Consider the following 13,434-nt stretch of genomic DNA (forward strand, 5'->3'; position numbering starts at 1 on the left):
TGTCTGCCGCCAATGTCATGTACAGTATACGGGTTCACTGTCTACTGTACCTCTACCGTATGTGTACGGCCGTCTACCGTATATGGTACGGTGTGCAGCCCTATGCAAGACTACGATCCCAATGTTTGTCTCACCCGGAGAATAGCATTCTGGTGCTTGGGTGAGCTCCTCGATTTCTTGCTGTTTTTCCTATTGCACCTGTGAGCCCAGTTCACGACGAGAACCAGCATACCCTACATATCTGATCGGAGAATAGAAGTTAAAATACCACTGTGTATGCAGTGAAATTTTTTTGGCCTAGCATTCTGGAAACGGCTGTAAAAGGCTGAAAGGTGCCTTCAAGAGGTGATCGGTATTGTAAGCCGGCGGCATTATCATGGTCCTTTACCTTTTTCCGACAACGCTTGCACAGAACCAATATTCAATTAAATATCCAATCTTGTCTTGTCCCGCGCATTTGAATGGCAGCAAGTCAGTCTACTGCCCAATTAGCTGCCTATCGGCCCTAGCTATAGAAGACATTTCATGCCATCTGTACTCTCCAAACCAATCGTCGGCTGCTACAGCTCCAAACTGGAAGATTGAAGGCCAAGCTACACACCCCGTGTTATAACTTTGCACGTGCGTATACATCCCTCTCCTCCAATCGATATCCGAACGTTAACGCTGAACGCTGAGACCCATAGATGCGGAAGGAGTTGGGTAACACCATCATAACGATATGATAATGACCACCCAACCCCTTATCGGACCACTACTACACACGACGGTTGTCCTACAAGTCAATCGTACATCCGAGTCCTCAACCGGTTTTCTCGCGTATTAAGGATTCAGCTAGTTGTAGCTGATATCAGCCGATATCGACCGGTTCGCTATGTTATTCGCACCTGCAACAACACCTGTCTTTCGTGATCAACCACTACCGGCGATGCTGAGAACGACTCTACTGTGCTCGCTCGACCAGAATATTATCTTTTCTCGCTGAATACGCTGTATTCCAGATGTGAACCCAAGTTACCCTCGACAAGCGACAAAAAAGAGAAAGAGCTCTTGTTGTCGTGAAAGACACAAGATATGCGATTTTGGGTGCGTGGATTGGGGAGGGGTTGTGGTCGGAGACTTGAAAGAGGAGAATAATATGGGAGTACTAGTGGCGAATCGTGAGTTTCCTGGCGTCTACATCTGCGTCCTTGGAGCTCAGCTCATTTCCGCTGATCATTTTCTTCTGGAGACCCCATCATTACCGTGTCTCAAGCATTGAGGACGGGCTAGAAGAGAATACATTGGAATGGACAGGGAGGGACGATTGTATTACACTCCACGAATCTGAGTTTATATCTTTTGGCGGTGGGTGAGCAATTTATTCCGTTCTTCGCATCTCGAGCTTTCGCAATTGGAAAATGATTTCCCACCATCTAATGGGATCGTGATAAACCCCGGCGACTCAGTGCGGACCAAAAATACATCCATGAAACCCAATAAACAGCGCCTATGACCGGAGGAGCAGTCATGGTGTCATCGAGGGCTCCTATGTTCAGGCTTACAACGAGACTACAAAACTGCGTTGTGAGCACTTCAGTCATATGCTATTTATTCAAGTATTTGTTTGAGATTTCCTCTATTTTAAGATATCCATCGCTCGAACGACAGTGAAATTTGTCCAGAAGCAAGCACACTGGTCAACTCGGCAAGAACCCACTAGTAAGTCACGCGTCGTGCCATTAACTATACTGCAACGATGTGAAAGTGAAAATACGACTCACTGTATTTCACTCCCAGTGTGTTTTCACACATACCCAGAAGACATCCTACCACGCCGGTGAGTCATTTAGTTAAATCCAGGATGAAACTACTCATACTCACTTCGACATTTGTAGCCCAGGCGTTTGACAACACGCATTTTTCTCCTTTGCAGCAGGTTGAATGGTTGCAAAACATGGGACAAATACGACCGCTGTCAGGGTCACTCTCGCTGTCAACGGGACTTGCAGATATTAACGTCATCAAAGGAGCAACAACGGCGAGGACGAAGCAGAAACGCATTGCTTATAAGGATGTGATATGGGATCAGATAATTCTGAAAGGAACGGTAGGAAGATGGCTTGCTTTTATGTGCTGAATCCTGTTCTGACAGAACTTCGTCGCGACGTAGGAAGAACCTATCTTACAGAAAATGCAATGAATCCTTCCTCACATCTTCCTAAGATCTTGTGAACCTAGCTCACGCACGGTTATACGGACAGTCTGACTGTAACGTGGTTCGCGACGTGACTAGCACTAACTACCAAAACCCCTCATATCCTCCGACAGGGGTCAGTAAGAGTCCGAGATTACTGCATTCACTGACAGACATAGACATCAGTGTGTGCGAGGTTATACAATATTTGTCAATGAGAATATTTCTAAGCTGGGGGGCATTGAAGACGGCTCGCATTTCTACCCTGAACATTGTGTTGTGGGCAGGACTCTGAACATTCTTCTCGCAGGGCGAGAATCTACATAGGCAGAACCTACTAGGTAGTAGAACTTCAGTGTCGGCGGATGAACACACCATAGAAATCAACACAGCCTAAGTTGACGGAGACGCATACTTATTCCCGCTACCCCATAAGGTTGTTTTTGATCGTGAATTGTTGGCAACAGATTGTCCCTCTTTATTTGAAAGTGCCTACTGCTCCTTGTCACAGCGAGCATGTCGACTGGCCGAGGCGACATGTTCACCGTGCGCCAGTTCAAGTTACTGAACCAAGAACTCCAGCCCACATCACTAAAGTCTAAGATTCGGGCTGTTATGTAAACAGCACCCCGTCACACAGCACACGACCAGGACGGCCATTGCGTTCGATTTCCATCCACAGGCACCCGACGTCGGACGCATACGAGGTGCATTGGGCATGGGCTGCCACACCAACGCGAGTTCCAGAGCCATTCTGAACTGGAACACTTTACCAGGGGCACACGAACGTGAACCCGCCTACACCGGCGTATTTGAAGATGTGCTATGCCCAGGGGAAATTGATACGCTCTCCGGTGGATATCGAGCAATAAGTTCGACTGCGCGGCGATCATAGCGGTGGTCAGGCGACAGTGTCGTTATGATGTATTAATTACCTATCATTGTACAAGGTACATGACCTTTGACTACATGGGCAAACTACAATGTCCTGTACAGAGGGGACCAAGCTCTGGCGAGCCATTTTTTGGTGGGAAAAAAAGTGTTTTGCTGATGTACAACTGTAAGAAGATGATACACCAGCTAGTGATAGCAACAGAGCGTGGTACATCACCCACCGCCAGTGATTAATATATCAGATGCACCATGATACATCCCAGCCTCATATTATTAGTAGCATATCCGCCATAAAAATTATACATCACATTTACATGATATATCTGATCATCACCCCATCAACTTGCAGAGTCTTGCTTCCGTCTGTAAATCTGCATATTGGTGGAGGGGTTCGCACATTTATGTGAACAGGCGTAGCACGCTCAATGTTATCTGATTCGTATAAGAGAATTATGCGGTCCTCGTCGTGGTCCAAGGCAAAGATACTTAGCGTGTCACTGTCACACGATTTCACAACTTGAAGTGTCGCATACATAATCACTAGCTAGTCGTGAGGCAGTCATTCGGAAAGCGTCAGTATACAGCTGTTGTTGCAAATCCGTACCTCTGGCCCAGCTTGCCTCTGTTTCAAACTTCAAACGTCAAAATTCCCAAAGTCGGACTCGTGTTTGTGTCTACTTAGCGACACGGTACGCTATGCGTCGGGATCTCCATGTGATCCTGCTTTGGTTAGGGTCTAACTAAAACTCGTTTGGCAGAACTTCATGGCGACGCAGGAAGAACCCATCTTACGGAAAATATAATTGACTAACCGCATGGATACGCAGCTCTCAAACCAAGAACTCATACTCCCGCCGGCGCATATTCAGCGCCCAGACGTGCATTTAAATGCATTTAGGACGTGTGGAGATTGAGCGAAGACATCGTCGCAGAGCGTCTCACCCTCCTGGGTAGAGCACCCCTCAAATACGGGTGCAGGCGGGTCCACATTCCTACACGCCCCGCCTCACTGGGCCAGTACTAGCGCTTGCCCTGGATATATGGAGTATCATCGATAAGTACATGCAACGAAGTTGCCCCAGTGGAATCTGATATCGTGAATGTGAATGCGGTTACGGCGCTTGTTAATGCTATGACGAGGGGTTCGAGGTGGCTGGTGGCTTCCTGGTGAGGCGTGTCGGTTCGGGATGCCCCTCGTGGACCTGGAAGTGAGAACACAGTATTGACTGTGTACTTATTGACCTACAATCCTCGATATTCAACAACCTCAACACAATTTTCAAGGTATAAATGCGAGCCATCTTTAACACCCCCCACCTCAGAAATATTGACAAATTTCATATAAGCTCGCACCAATGATGTACCATGTCTGTCAGTGCATGCAGTGATCTCGAATCAGACTCTCACTGACCCTATCGGAGGTCATAAGGGAGTTTGGTAGTTAGTACTAATAGTTCGCGAACCACGTTACGGTCGGACTGTCCGTATAACCGTGCGTGAACAAAGTTCACAAGATCTTAGGAAGATATGAGGAAGGATCAATTATGTTTTCCGTAAGATAGATTCTTCCTATATCGCTATAAAATTCTGCCAGAACAATATTCAGCACATAAAAGCAAGCCGTCATCCTACCGTTCCCTTCAGATTTATCTGGTCCCAACGCAACATTGAAGCATGAAGACCCGCCGAACATATGGCGTCCACCGCGTCATCGCATTTGCAATTCTTTCCGCTTTTCGTTTGCAATTCCTTCGCTACAATTCCCGTCAGAATTATCTGATTCCATACCACATCCTTACAGACGATGCGTTTCTACTTCGTCCTCCCGGTTGTTGCTGCTTTAACAGCGTCAATATCTGCCAGTCCCATTGACAGCCGCAGTGACGCTGACACCAGTGGTAGTTGTCGCATCTATTGCAACTGGGATCCCTGCAGCGAGGGAGAAAAATGCATCTTGTCAGGCGCCCTTGGTATAGGTAACGACTCGGATGTGAGTATGAGTAGTTCGCATCCTGGATTTAACCGTGACTCACCGGCGTGGTAGGACATGGGAATGTGTGAAAAGGTGACATGTCACGACAGTGAACTACAGCAAGTCGGGTTTCTGCTTTCGCATCGGTATAGTATGGTTGATCAACTTGATAGCACGACGCGTGACTTAGTAGTGGTTCCTTGCCAAGTTGATCAATGTGCTTGCTTCTGAACAAATTTCACTGCCGCTCGAGTCATCAGGAAATCATGAGTTTACTTTTTTGACTTTTTTCAGCTTTTTCTTACTTCAACCACACTTATATAACTTCCAACATATCCCCCAACCTAAATAACCTCTCGAAGTGCGGTGACATGCGTCAGGCTAGGCCCATGAAACGCATCCGAAGAGGAACTACCACACCGGTGAGTCATGTGGTTAAATCCAGGACGCAAACTACTCATACTCACACATGCTCTCGAGTCATAGCATTTCTTGCAGTCACCCTTAGTCAGGCACAACCAAGGACAGTCATTGTCAGGGTCACTGGCAAGCATTGATGCCGCAGATCTTGTTGCTGTCAAAGCGGCGACAACGGCGAGAACAAAGGAAAAACGCATTGTTTATGAGGATGTGGTATGGGATCAAATAAATCTAAAGGGGATAGTAGGAAGATGGCTTACTTTTATGTGCTGAACATTCGTGGTTTAGGAAGAACCTATCCACCCTTTCCAACGGATGACATCTGCGATGCCAGCAGATCGCCACGCAGGTCAATGCCAGCTCGAGTCCACTGTCAGGCACAAACCAACCACTGCGTGTTGTTGGAAATTTCAGACGGCAGATACGCGGCTGGAATGGGATCCCAGGATCAAGTTTGAGCCATTTCTGAAACTATCGTTTGGACAGCTGGCTGCGAGATGGATGATTTTCCGCATTTCAGCCACCTCGAAGACATGGTTTGGCCGTCAACGAGCTCCAATCCGCATCCCACACCTTCAAGTAACTTATAAGCACACTCGAAAAAAATTGCGGACTCAATATTACTACTAGTGTTCTGCCCCCTCAAACTTGAGCAGGAAGCACTGAACTAAGGTGTATGTTGTGTAGTCCGCTTCATGACTTGTGAGTGAAGCAACCATGAAACGCATCCGAAGAACTACCACGCTGACGAGTCATGTGGTTAAACACCAGCAGTCCTTTGGAACAGGCACAACCAAGGACAGTCATTGTCAGCAGATATTGTTGAACTTGTTGTCAAAGCAGCAACAACGGCGAGGACAAAGGAAGAACGCATTGTGTGTGAAGATGTGATATAGGATCACATAAATCTGAAAGGTACAGTGAGAAGATGGCTTGCTTTTATGTGCTGAACATTGTTATTTACGGTTTAAGAAGAACCTATCCACCGTTTCGAACGGACGATATCTACAATTCCAGCAGATTGCCACCTGAAGCAAGGTCAATGCCAGCTCGAATCCGCTGTCGGGAACAAACCAACGTTTCAGGCCTTTTCACGTCATCTATTGGAATTTTCACAACTCACGCATCAACTTGCAGCTCAACATCACAAAAGTTGCTCAACTCGCGCCACAAGTTACAACGAATGACACGTCACTCACTACCAGGTTGTGTCACCACCAACTTCCGTACATGTTACGGAATACTCCCTAATATCTCGAATCGCCTCTCTGCACGCTGTCACGATAGTGAGACGAGTGTGGCCAGGGGGAGTACAAAGACGTCAAGTTGCTGGTTCACACTACAATTGCAACGCGTAGATTGCCGTAGGAGCAGCCACATTGTAGTTGTGATGGTGTGCAAGTCCAGTTCCAGTCATTCAGGGGAATAAATCGTCACTCGTTAGATCAGCTCAGAGACTCCATGTGACAACGTTGAATGAGAACTCCATTCAGTGTTACCGTATGGCGTCTCCAACTGACTCGGAGACTACCAGTGACTAAAAGGAAGGGAGGACTCACCTGTGCGTGACCTCGTTCATCCAGTTCGCCCTTAATTCTTCTTATCGTCCGGATTATGTGGTGTTGTCATTGTTATTTGTATAACCGGGGTGGGCTTACTCGCGCTGACGACCTCGGCTCTTTGAGCTTCTTAGCGAGGAAGCAAACTGATATGGTAACGATGTCACACCCGGAACCGGCCGTCACTGAGGTGCGAACGAGGCGGAACATCAGCCAGATATTTGCAACCTCAGAACTACCCCGTGGGCGTCCTCGGTATTAACAGCAGGTGTCCAGAGGTTCACGCCCGAGCCACCACAGGGTCCCGACGTGGGCGACAGCGACCGCCGATGTCCCTGAAGATGGCGCAACGTCAGTGACGGAGTGAGAAGGTAAAAATGAAGCTTACCCCCTCATCTCGCGTCCGGGCTGACGGAGCAACGAGAATTTTGAGTTGACGTGGGCTGGGGTGCCTATGCCACGTGCGGGCCAGTGACTAGACCGGGGAAATGCTGAGGAGGCATGCAGGGTGGAGAGCAGTCGGAGAGCTGAGAGCCTCGGCGAATGCGGCCAGCAAACGCGATTTGAAGAGGATCAGAGGACGCAAGTCCTATCACCTGCGCACCGTCCACGCCACTTACGGCGCCCGCGAAGGTCAGCACCTGGTTGTCGTTCCATTGAGTCATCAAGTGGTAAACCTCAAGGCGCACTGAAACCTGGCTGTGGTCGATGTTGGTTAGTAGGCAGGCAAGAAGGCGGCGAGAAAAGGACATACTTGCAACGTCCGGTGTGAGCTCGCCGCCAGACCTGGGCGCAGTCAATAGAATGTTAGTTGTCTGGATACCGTAAGCATTACGAGCAAGGCACGTATCATATGGTGTCTGGCGGCAACTTGAAGATTTAAGGCGTGCATGAAACCTGGGCGTGGTAGACGTCGGTTAGTAGGCAGGCAAGAAGGCAGCGAGAAAAAGACATACATGAAGCGTGGAAGCCCGCTGCTAGACCCCAGCCGTCACTGAGGATAATCGGCGAATGGGGTAGAACGTCAGTCAAACTCCTGCAACCTCAACCCAACCAAGAGATTGAGCTACTTGGTATGCGTCCTCGGTTTAAAGAACAGGGGACCCAAGTTCCACGTCCCGAGCCATCCACAAGGTCCCGACGTGGACGATGGCGACCGCAGATGCCCTGAAGATGGTACGATGTAAGCGGCGGGGTGGAGACAGAAGATGAACATGGAGCATACCCCCTCATCTCGCGCCCGAGCTTACGGAGCATCGGAAAGACTCTTGAGATACACGGATCGACAAGGATTGCCAGGGGGACAGCAGTGCAGGGCCACTCGAGAACATCATGATCTATGCTATTGGCGCAACACAGGCACTGCCTCATCTCACTGCCAATAGTCTCGCAACAAGTGCAAAATGAAATGATTTCAAAGTCAAAACGCGCGCAGAGAACAGAAATTTGAGCACTGGCGCACGGAAGGGAACTGGTACTAGTGGTACTTAAGTGAACCCACGAATTTCACAGCGACTCCCAGCCAAAGTCACGGCGAGGCTGTACAGTGCAACAGCCTTGAGAATAGAGCACAGGTCCATGATACCCTGCTGGTGGTGAACGTATATGCGATCAGTCACCTAATGGTTTCTAGTAAGTATCGAAACCTCCCACCTGCTGCCTCACTCAAGTCAGCTCAGTGCACATCACTGTCAGAGAACAAGCGCCCATATAGCTAAAGTAAGTAAGTACTATGTAGGCTATGCACGTGAAGCGGCATGCCCCGATGCACTCGGAAAAATGCGAACAGCCTAACTACATCATGTACTCCAAGTATCTGCGTCTATCTGCGTTCGTCTGTTTGTAGGATCATGGAGAGATGTTGTCCAGGACGCTCATGACAGCTGCAGCCCATGCATCAACCACCCACGTTCACCCCACTACCTCCATTATATCCCTCACCTCCCCCTTCACCCGCAACTCCCTACGCACGCTCCAGAGCGCCCTCATCGCGCACGCAACAACGTTCAAGACAGTGGTGATCCCAGGCGAAGTCAATACAGCAGTCCTTGTTCCGTTGTCGACGGCGTACCTGGCGTGCTGCTCGAGCTGCGAGGCGGAAAGCTGAGGTCCCACGCTGGCGAAGTCAGGTATGGTCCACCCTCGAGCTGTCGAGTATTCCGCAGCTCAACATACTGAATGGCTGCTAGCTTCCCTAGGGGAAGGGTTGACCAGGTGAGTCTATTCAGGAATCTCTGTGTACTTCCTATTAAACCGAACGCGTAGGCAGACGCTTCGTTCCTAGACACTGCGCTCAGAGAAACTCAAGGAGAAGTAGGTCTCAATGCTGGGCAGGTCGATATTCTCAGCCAATTTGGCCCGCCCGAGCGAAGTCTAATGGGTCTTAGGGTATGGCCTTATGTTGTACGTTTGGTCTCGCTCTCCATGAGTGCTATTTCCGACTTAAATTGGGAGCTCAGGACTTTGTATATCCACCCGGCGCCCATGGAACAGATACCTGGTCCCTAGACGACCCCTTGCCCTCTATCTCGCTTTCCTCGCTCACGATGTCCCAGCCCGAGGTAGCGACCGTCTTCCACCTTCCCCTCTCCGCATTTGTGTCCCCTGCACGTATCAGGCCTGATATGTTCCGCGCCACCAACCTGTATTGGGCTATCGATGTTTCTGACCTTGTGGAGGGGTTCGAGGGGGTAAGCGATCCATTAGGACGACCGGAAGTGGGTGGTGGGAAGGAGGGTCGCTTAGAAGTTTGGGGGTTGACAGGTTGGTATATGTCACTGCTCATGAGGATCCTACGGGTGTATACTTGAGTATAACATTATCATGTGGTTAGACTAATATCCCCAGAATCTAGAGAAGCACGATCTTGTGTTCGCTCAAAAGCAAGATTCACTGATGACCCACAAGCTGAAACACTGGCTCCCTACGGGCAATCACGTTGCTTCTCAAAAGAGTACATGCGAGGGTTTCTACAGTAGGAGGAAGATGGATTACTTATTGCCTCCCGCTTCCCACAACTTGTGTGTTGAGCTTAGTCAACATCATGGTAGAGTCTTCGGGCATTTCATCACCAACTCAGTCTGCCAGAGGCAGGCTCATTTCCAGTCGCTACTGCTCCAGCGTCATGACCTTCTGCACAACCGTCTCCCACATCATGTTGTTGATCCCCTTCGCCTTCCCAAGTTCTCTATCTCTGCTCCAAATTCTGCAACACGATCATGATAAACTTGGACTTGTTTTCCCGCTTGATGCTGAATCCTGATCGTCTTTGGCGATTCCTGCAGGGTCCTTCCAAGATAGTCTAACACATGCAATCGTGCAAAATACGCCTTCCGTCACGCTTATGCACAATGCAGGGGGACACGGAGATAAGGCCTTCAACGAGGCGCATCGGAGAGCTTATCTTCGTGCCGCCTGGGCGAGGAACTCTGGTACGCATCGTGGTCAGACCCACGACAATCAAACTCGGGATGGGCTTGGTGCAGAAGGTGGTACGTCTAGCAGATCCAAATTTGTTCGGCAGTTTTGACACACCACAGGCGTCTATCCCTTCCGAACTCATCATTTCATCGCATACTTGAATGAAGACCTGGGGGAACATGACAATCGTATGTAAAGTTTCCGGAGCATTTTCCAGTCGTGATTTACAGGCGTGTCGAACCTACCGAGTACATTATTATACCGTGCCTCAAATGCTTTGCATCGTACCTGCTTCTTGTGCTCGCACTCTGGTCTTGTCTCTACTCGACATCATGACGTATTCTCCAGTTTGATTTTCAACCTGCTCTGTTGCGCCTTGTTAAACGCTTCTTCGTTCACGGATCTTATGCTTCTCCTCGACGGCCCCTACGCAACATATCTGCATGGATGTTCGTTTTCTGACTATGACACTCGCTTGGGACACGACCACCGGACTCTGACCATTGCTTGGATCGAGAGTCAATTGTGACAATTGACAGAGATCAGTCGATGACCTCTGGCACTGGCCCTGCAACATATCTGCATGGATGTTCGTTTTCTGACTATGACCCTCGCTTGGGACACGACCACCGGACTCTGACCATTGCTTGGATCGAGAGTCAATTGTGACAATTGACAGAGATCAGTCGATGACCTCTGGCACTGGCCCTATAGAATCCTTTGGCTGTCTTCGTACCGAGGATAACCAAAGCGCAGAGTGGACATGTAAAGATTCGGTACCTGCCGGTGCTCTCCTCCCAAAGTTAATTGGTAAGGTTTCCAAGTTTTGACGTGTTTAATTCTATGCGCTCACCTTACTTTCAGCGATGCTGCACAGCAACACCGTAAGTAAGTACCCTGTGGATGTACGAGCCCAATGCACCGTGATTTAAAATTTGTGCAGTGGTGAACAATGACTGTGCCGCAGGTGGAACAATGGCTTGTATCTGCTCCCGATCGATCCAACGATGTTGTGAACTCCAAGAGCGGACCATCCACCCAAACAAGGCCTGGTGCCAGAACCACTGTGGGTCTGTGGATGTTTGTAACAGCGGCTATATATGAAGGATTGTTCAAACGGTCGAGCATCACCAACAGTTTCTGAGTTAACCATGCATCCCGCTTTACTAGTCGACGACATCGTTCACGCTATCTTGCAAAATGTCACGAGAGCGACAGACGTCATAAAATTTGCAAGCACTTGTTCTGCTATCTCTTCTCCCGCCCTCGATATACTCTGGTGTACACAGTCGAACTTGGGACCCCTCATCATGTGTCTGCCTGAAGACACTTGGAAAGTCGGAAATGACAATCTGATAGTGAGTTGTGTTCGCTGTGTGACGGGACACTGCTTACCATCCTCCCATTTTCAGCGCCTTTCCCGCGAACCGCTACCCACGGAATGGGAACGCGTCAGAATTAACGCGTCTAGGATACGCAAGCTCGTCAGCAACCCCATTGGCCATCGCAAGCGCCCCCCAACACCGCATCGCGATGTCCTACAACAACTTTTCGCCCAGTTTCCGCCCACTTCGCTCTTCCCTAACCTCGTCGCATTGGATTTCCAAGTAGTGTTTGACCTTGCGGAGTTTAGTGCAAACTTCTCGCTACTTCGCCAGTTCCTCTCGCCCGGATTAGAAATGCTTGCCTTTTGCGTACCGTTAGGCCTCCCGGCGCATGAGGTACAGCAATTGGTTGATGCCTTTCCGGCAGAAGCGTCCGGCCTGCGGCAATTGGTGATATCCGCCAAGTCAGGCGATTCGCCTTGCCACATCGACCTCCCTCTTAACAAGCTGGGAAAGTTGATTACGCTGGACGTAATCCGCAACGTGTGTCTGACGAGGCATAGCATTGCTGATATCGGGCGCATGCGTTCTCTACAAGTCCTGGCACTTACTTTGCATGAAGAATCCGGCGTTCTGGAGGACTCACGATTAACGGGTATGCCAGTTGAATTGAGCGCCCTAGACCGCCTCACGCTCACCGCTGATCGCATGCAACTTTGCACATCCTTCCTTCTTCGCGTTATCACCCCACACTTATCAAGCATCAACATCAATTACACTGAATATGCTACACCGGGAGAGGTCGACAAGCTCGTACTATCCCTGCAGACGTCTTGCCAATCCTTTGCTCTCGAAGAAATATCTATTGAACGTTCCCCGCATCAAGACTTTAACAAGGAGCACAGCCCACTTCCTTCCCACCTTTTCCGGCCCTTGCTCAAGTTCAGAAGGCTGAAGACTGCCAAGTTCTTCGCCATGGGAAAATACTGTCTTGATGATGCTTTCATCGAGGATATTGCAGTTGCTTGGCCGGATATTCACGATTTACGGTTTGCCTCAAAGGAAACGGTCAATTCCACTGTCACCTTCGCCGCAATGCTTTCATTAGCCTCGCGATGTAGATCACTGCGTCTCCTACATTTAACCTTCGATGCCACCCAAACGCCCGCACTCCCCCCCGGCCGGCAGAGCGAAGGCGCACCGGACAGAGACCATCATTCGTGGCCCAAGCAAACAGCTCTCCGAATGCTGCATGTCGGACACTCGAAGGTGTCGACAACGAGATCTCCCGCGTTCGTCCTGGCTACAGTGTTTCCCAATCTGCTTAATATCGCCTCGTATCAAACGCCCGGTGTTTCCTATGATATTCAGTGGCGACAAGTAGCAACGCCATTTAGATATTTGGTGAGTCCTCGGGAGGCCGGTCCACGCATGGCGAATATACCGTCTATGTTTGGGGGATATTTGCCGTGATGGTCATAGGAGGTCTCCGTGTAGTAACCCCACTCGGGACGTACCATTAGTGTAATATAGTGACCAAATACTGACTACAGTATATATCTGTTCTGTACGCTTAGATTGCTTAGGAGGAAGATGGTTTACTTATTACTTGTAATACATACCTTGATCTCTGAGATCAAAAGAGCATGGCCGCTCGTTCCTTCAGTA

The 13,434-nt window shown here is 49.3% G+C and overlaps 2 protein-coding genes across 2 annotated transcripts; both read left to right on the top strand.

Moving 5' to 3' along the window:
* Window positions 1-8,756: 8,756 nt before the first annotated feature.
* EDB91DRAFT_1330302 (uncharacterized protein) lies at window positions 8,757-9,831 on the top strand (the record flags this gene model as incomplete). Its single annotated transcript, XM_041325350.1, has 4 exons — window positions 8,757-9,025; window positions 9,067-9,155; window positions 9,291-9,449; window positions 9,530-9,831. Exons 1-4 carry the CDS (start codon window positions 8,880-8,882, stop codon window positions 9,829-9,831), a joined length of 696 nt encoding a protein of 231 aa, XP_041173745.1. The 5' UTR covers window positions 8,757-8,879.
* Window positions 9,832-11,145: 1,314 nt separating this feature from the next.
* EDB91DRAFT_1226799 (uncharacterized protein) lies at window positions 11,146-13,239 on the top strand (the record flags this gene model as incomplete). Its single annotated transcript, XM_041320993.1, has 4 exons — window positions 11,146-11,251; window positions 11,306-11,329; window positions 11,385-11,799; window positions 11,854-13,239. Exons 3-4 carry the CDS (start codon window positions 11,542-11,544, stop codon window positions 13,237-13,239), a joined length of 1,644 nt encoding a protein of 547 aa, XP_041173746.1. The 5' UTR covers window positions 11,146-11,251; window positions 11,306-11,329; window positions 11,385-11,541.
* Between the last annotated feature and the right edge of the window lie 195 nt (window positions 13,240-13,434).

This window comes from Suillus paluster, assembly GCF_016628075.1.
Source record: "Suillus paluster strain FC165 chromosome Unknown EDB91scaffold_60, whole genome shotgun sequence".
NCBI lineage: Eukaryota > Fungi > Basidiomycota > Agaricomycetes > Boletales > Suillaceae > Suillus > Suillus paluster.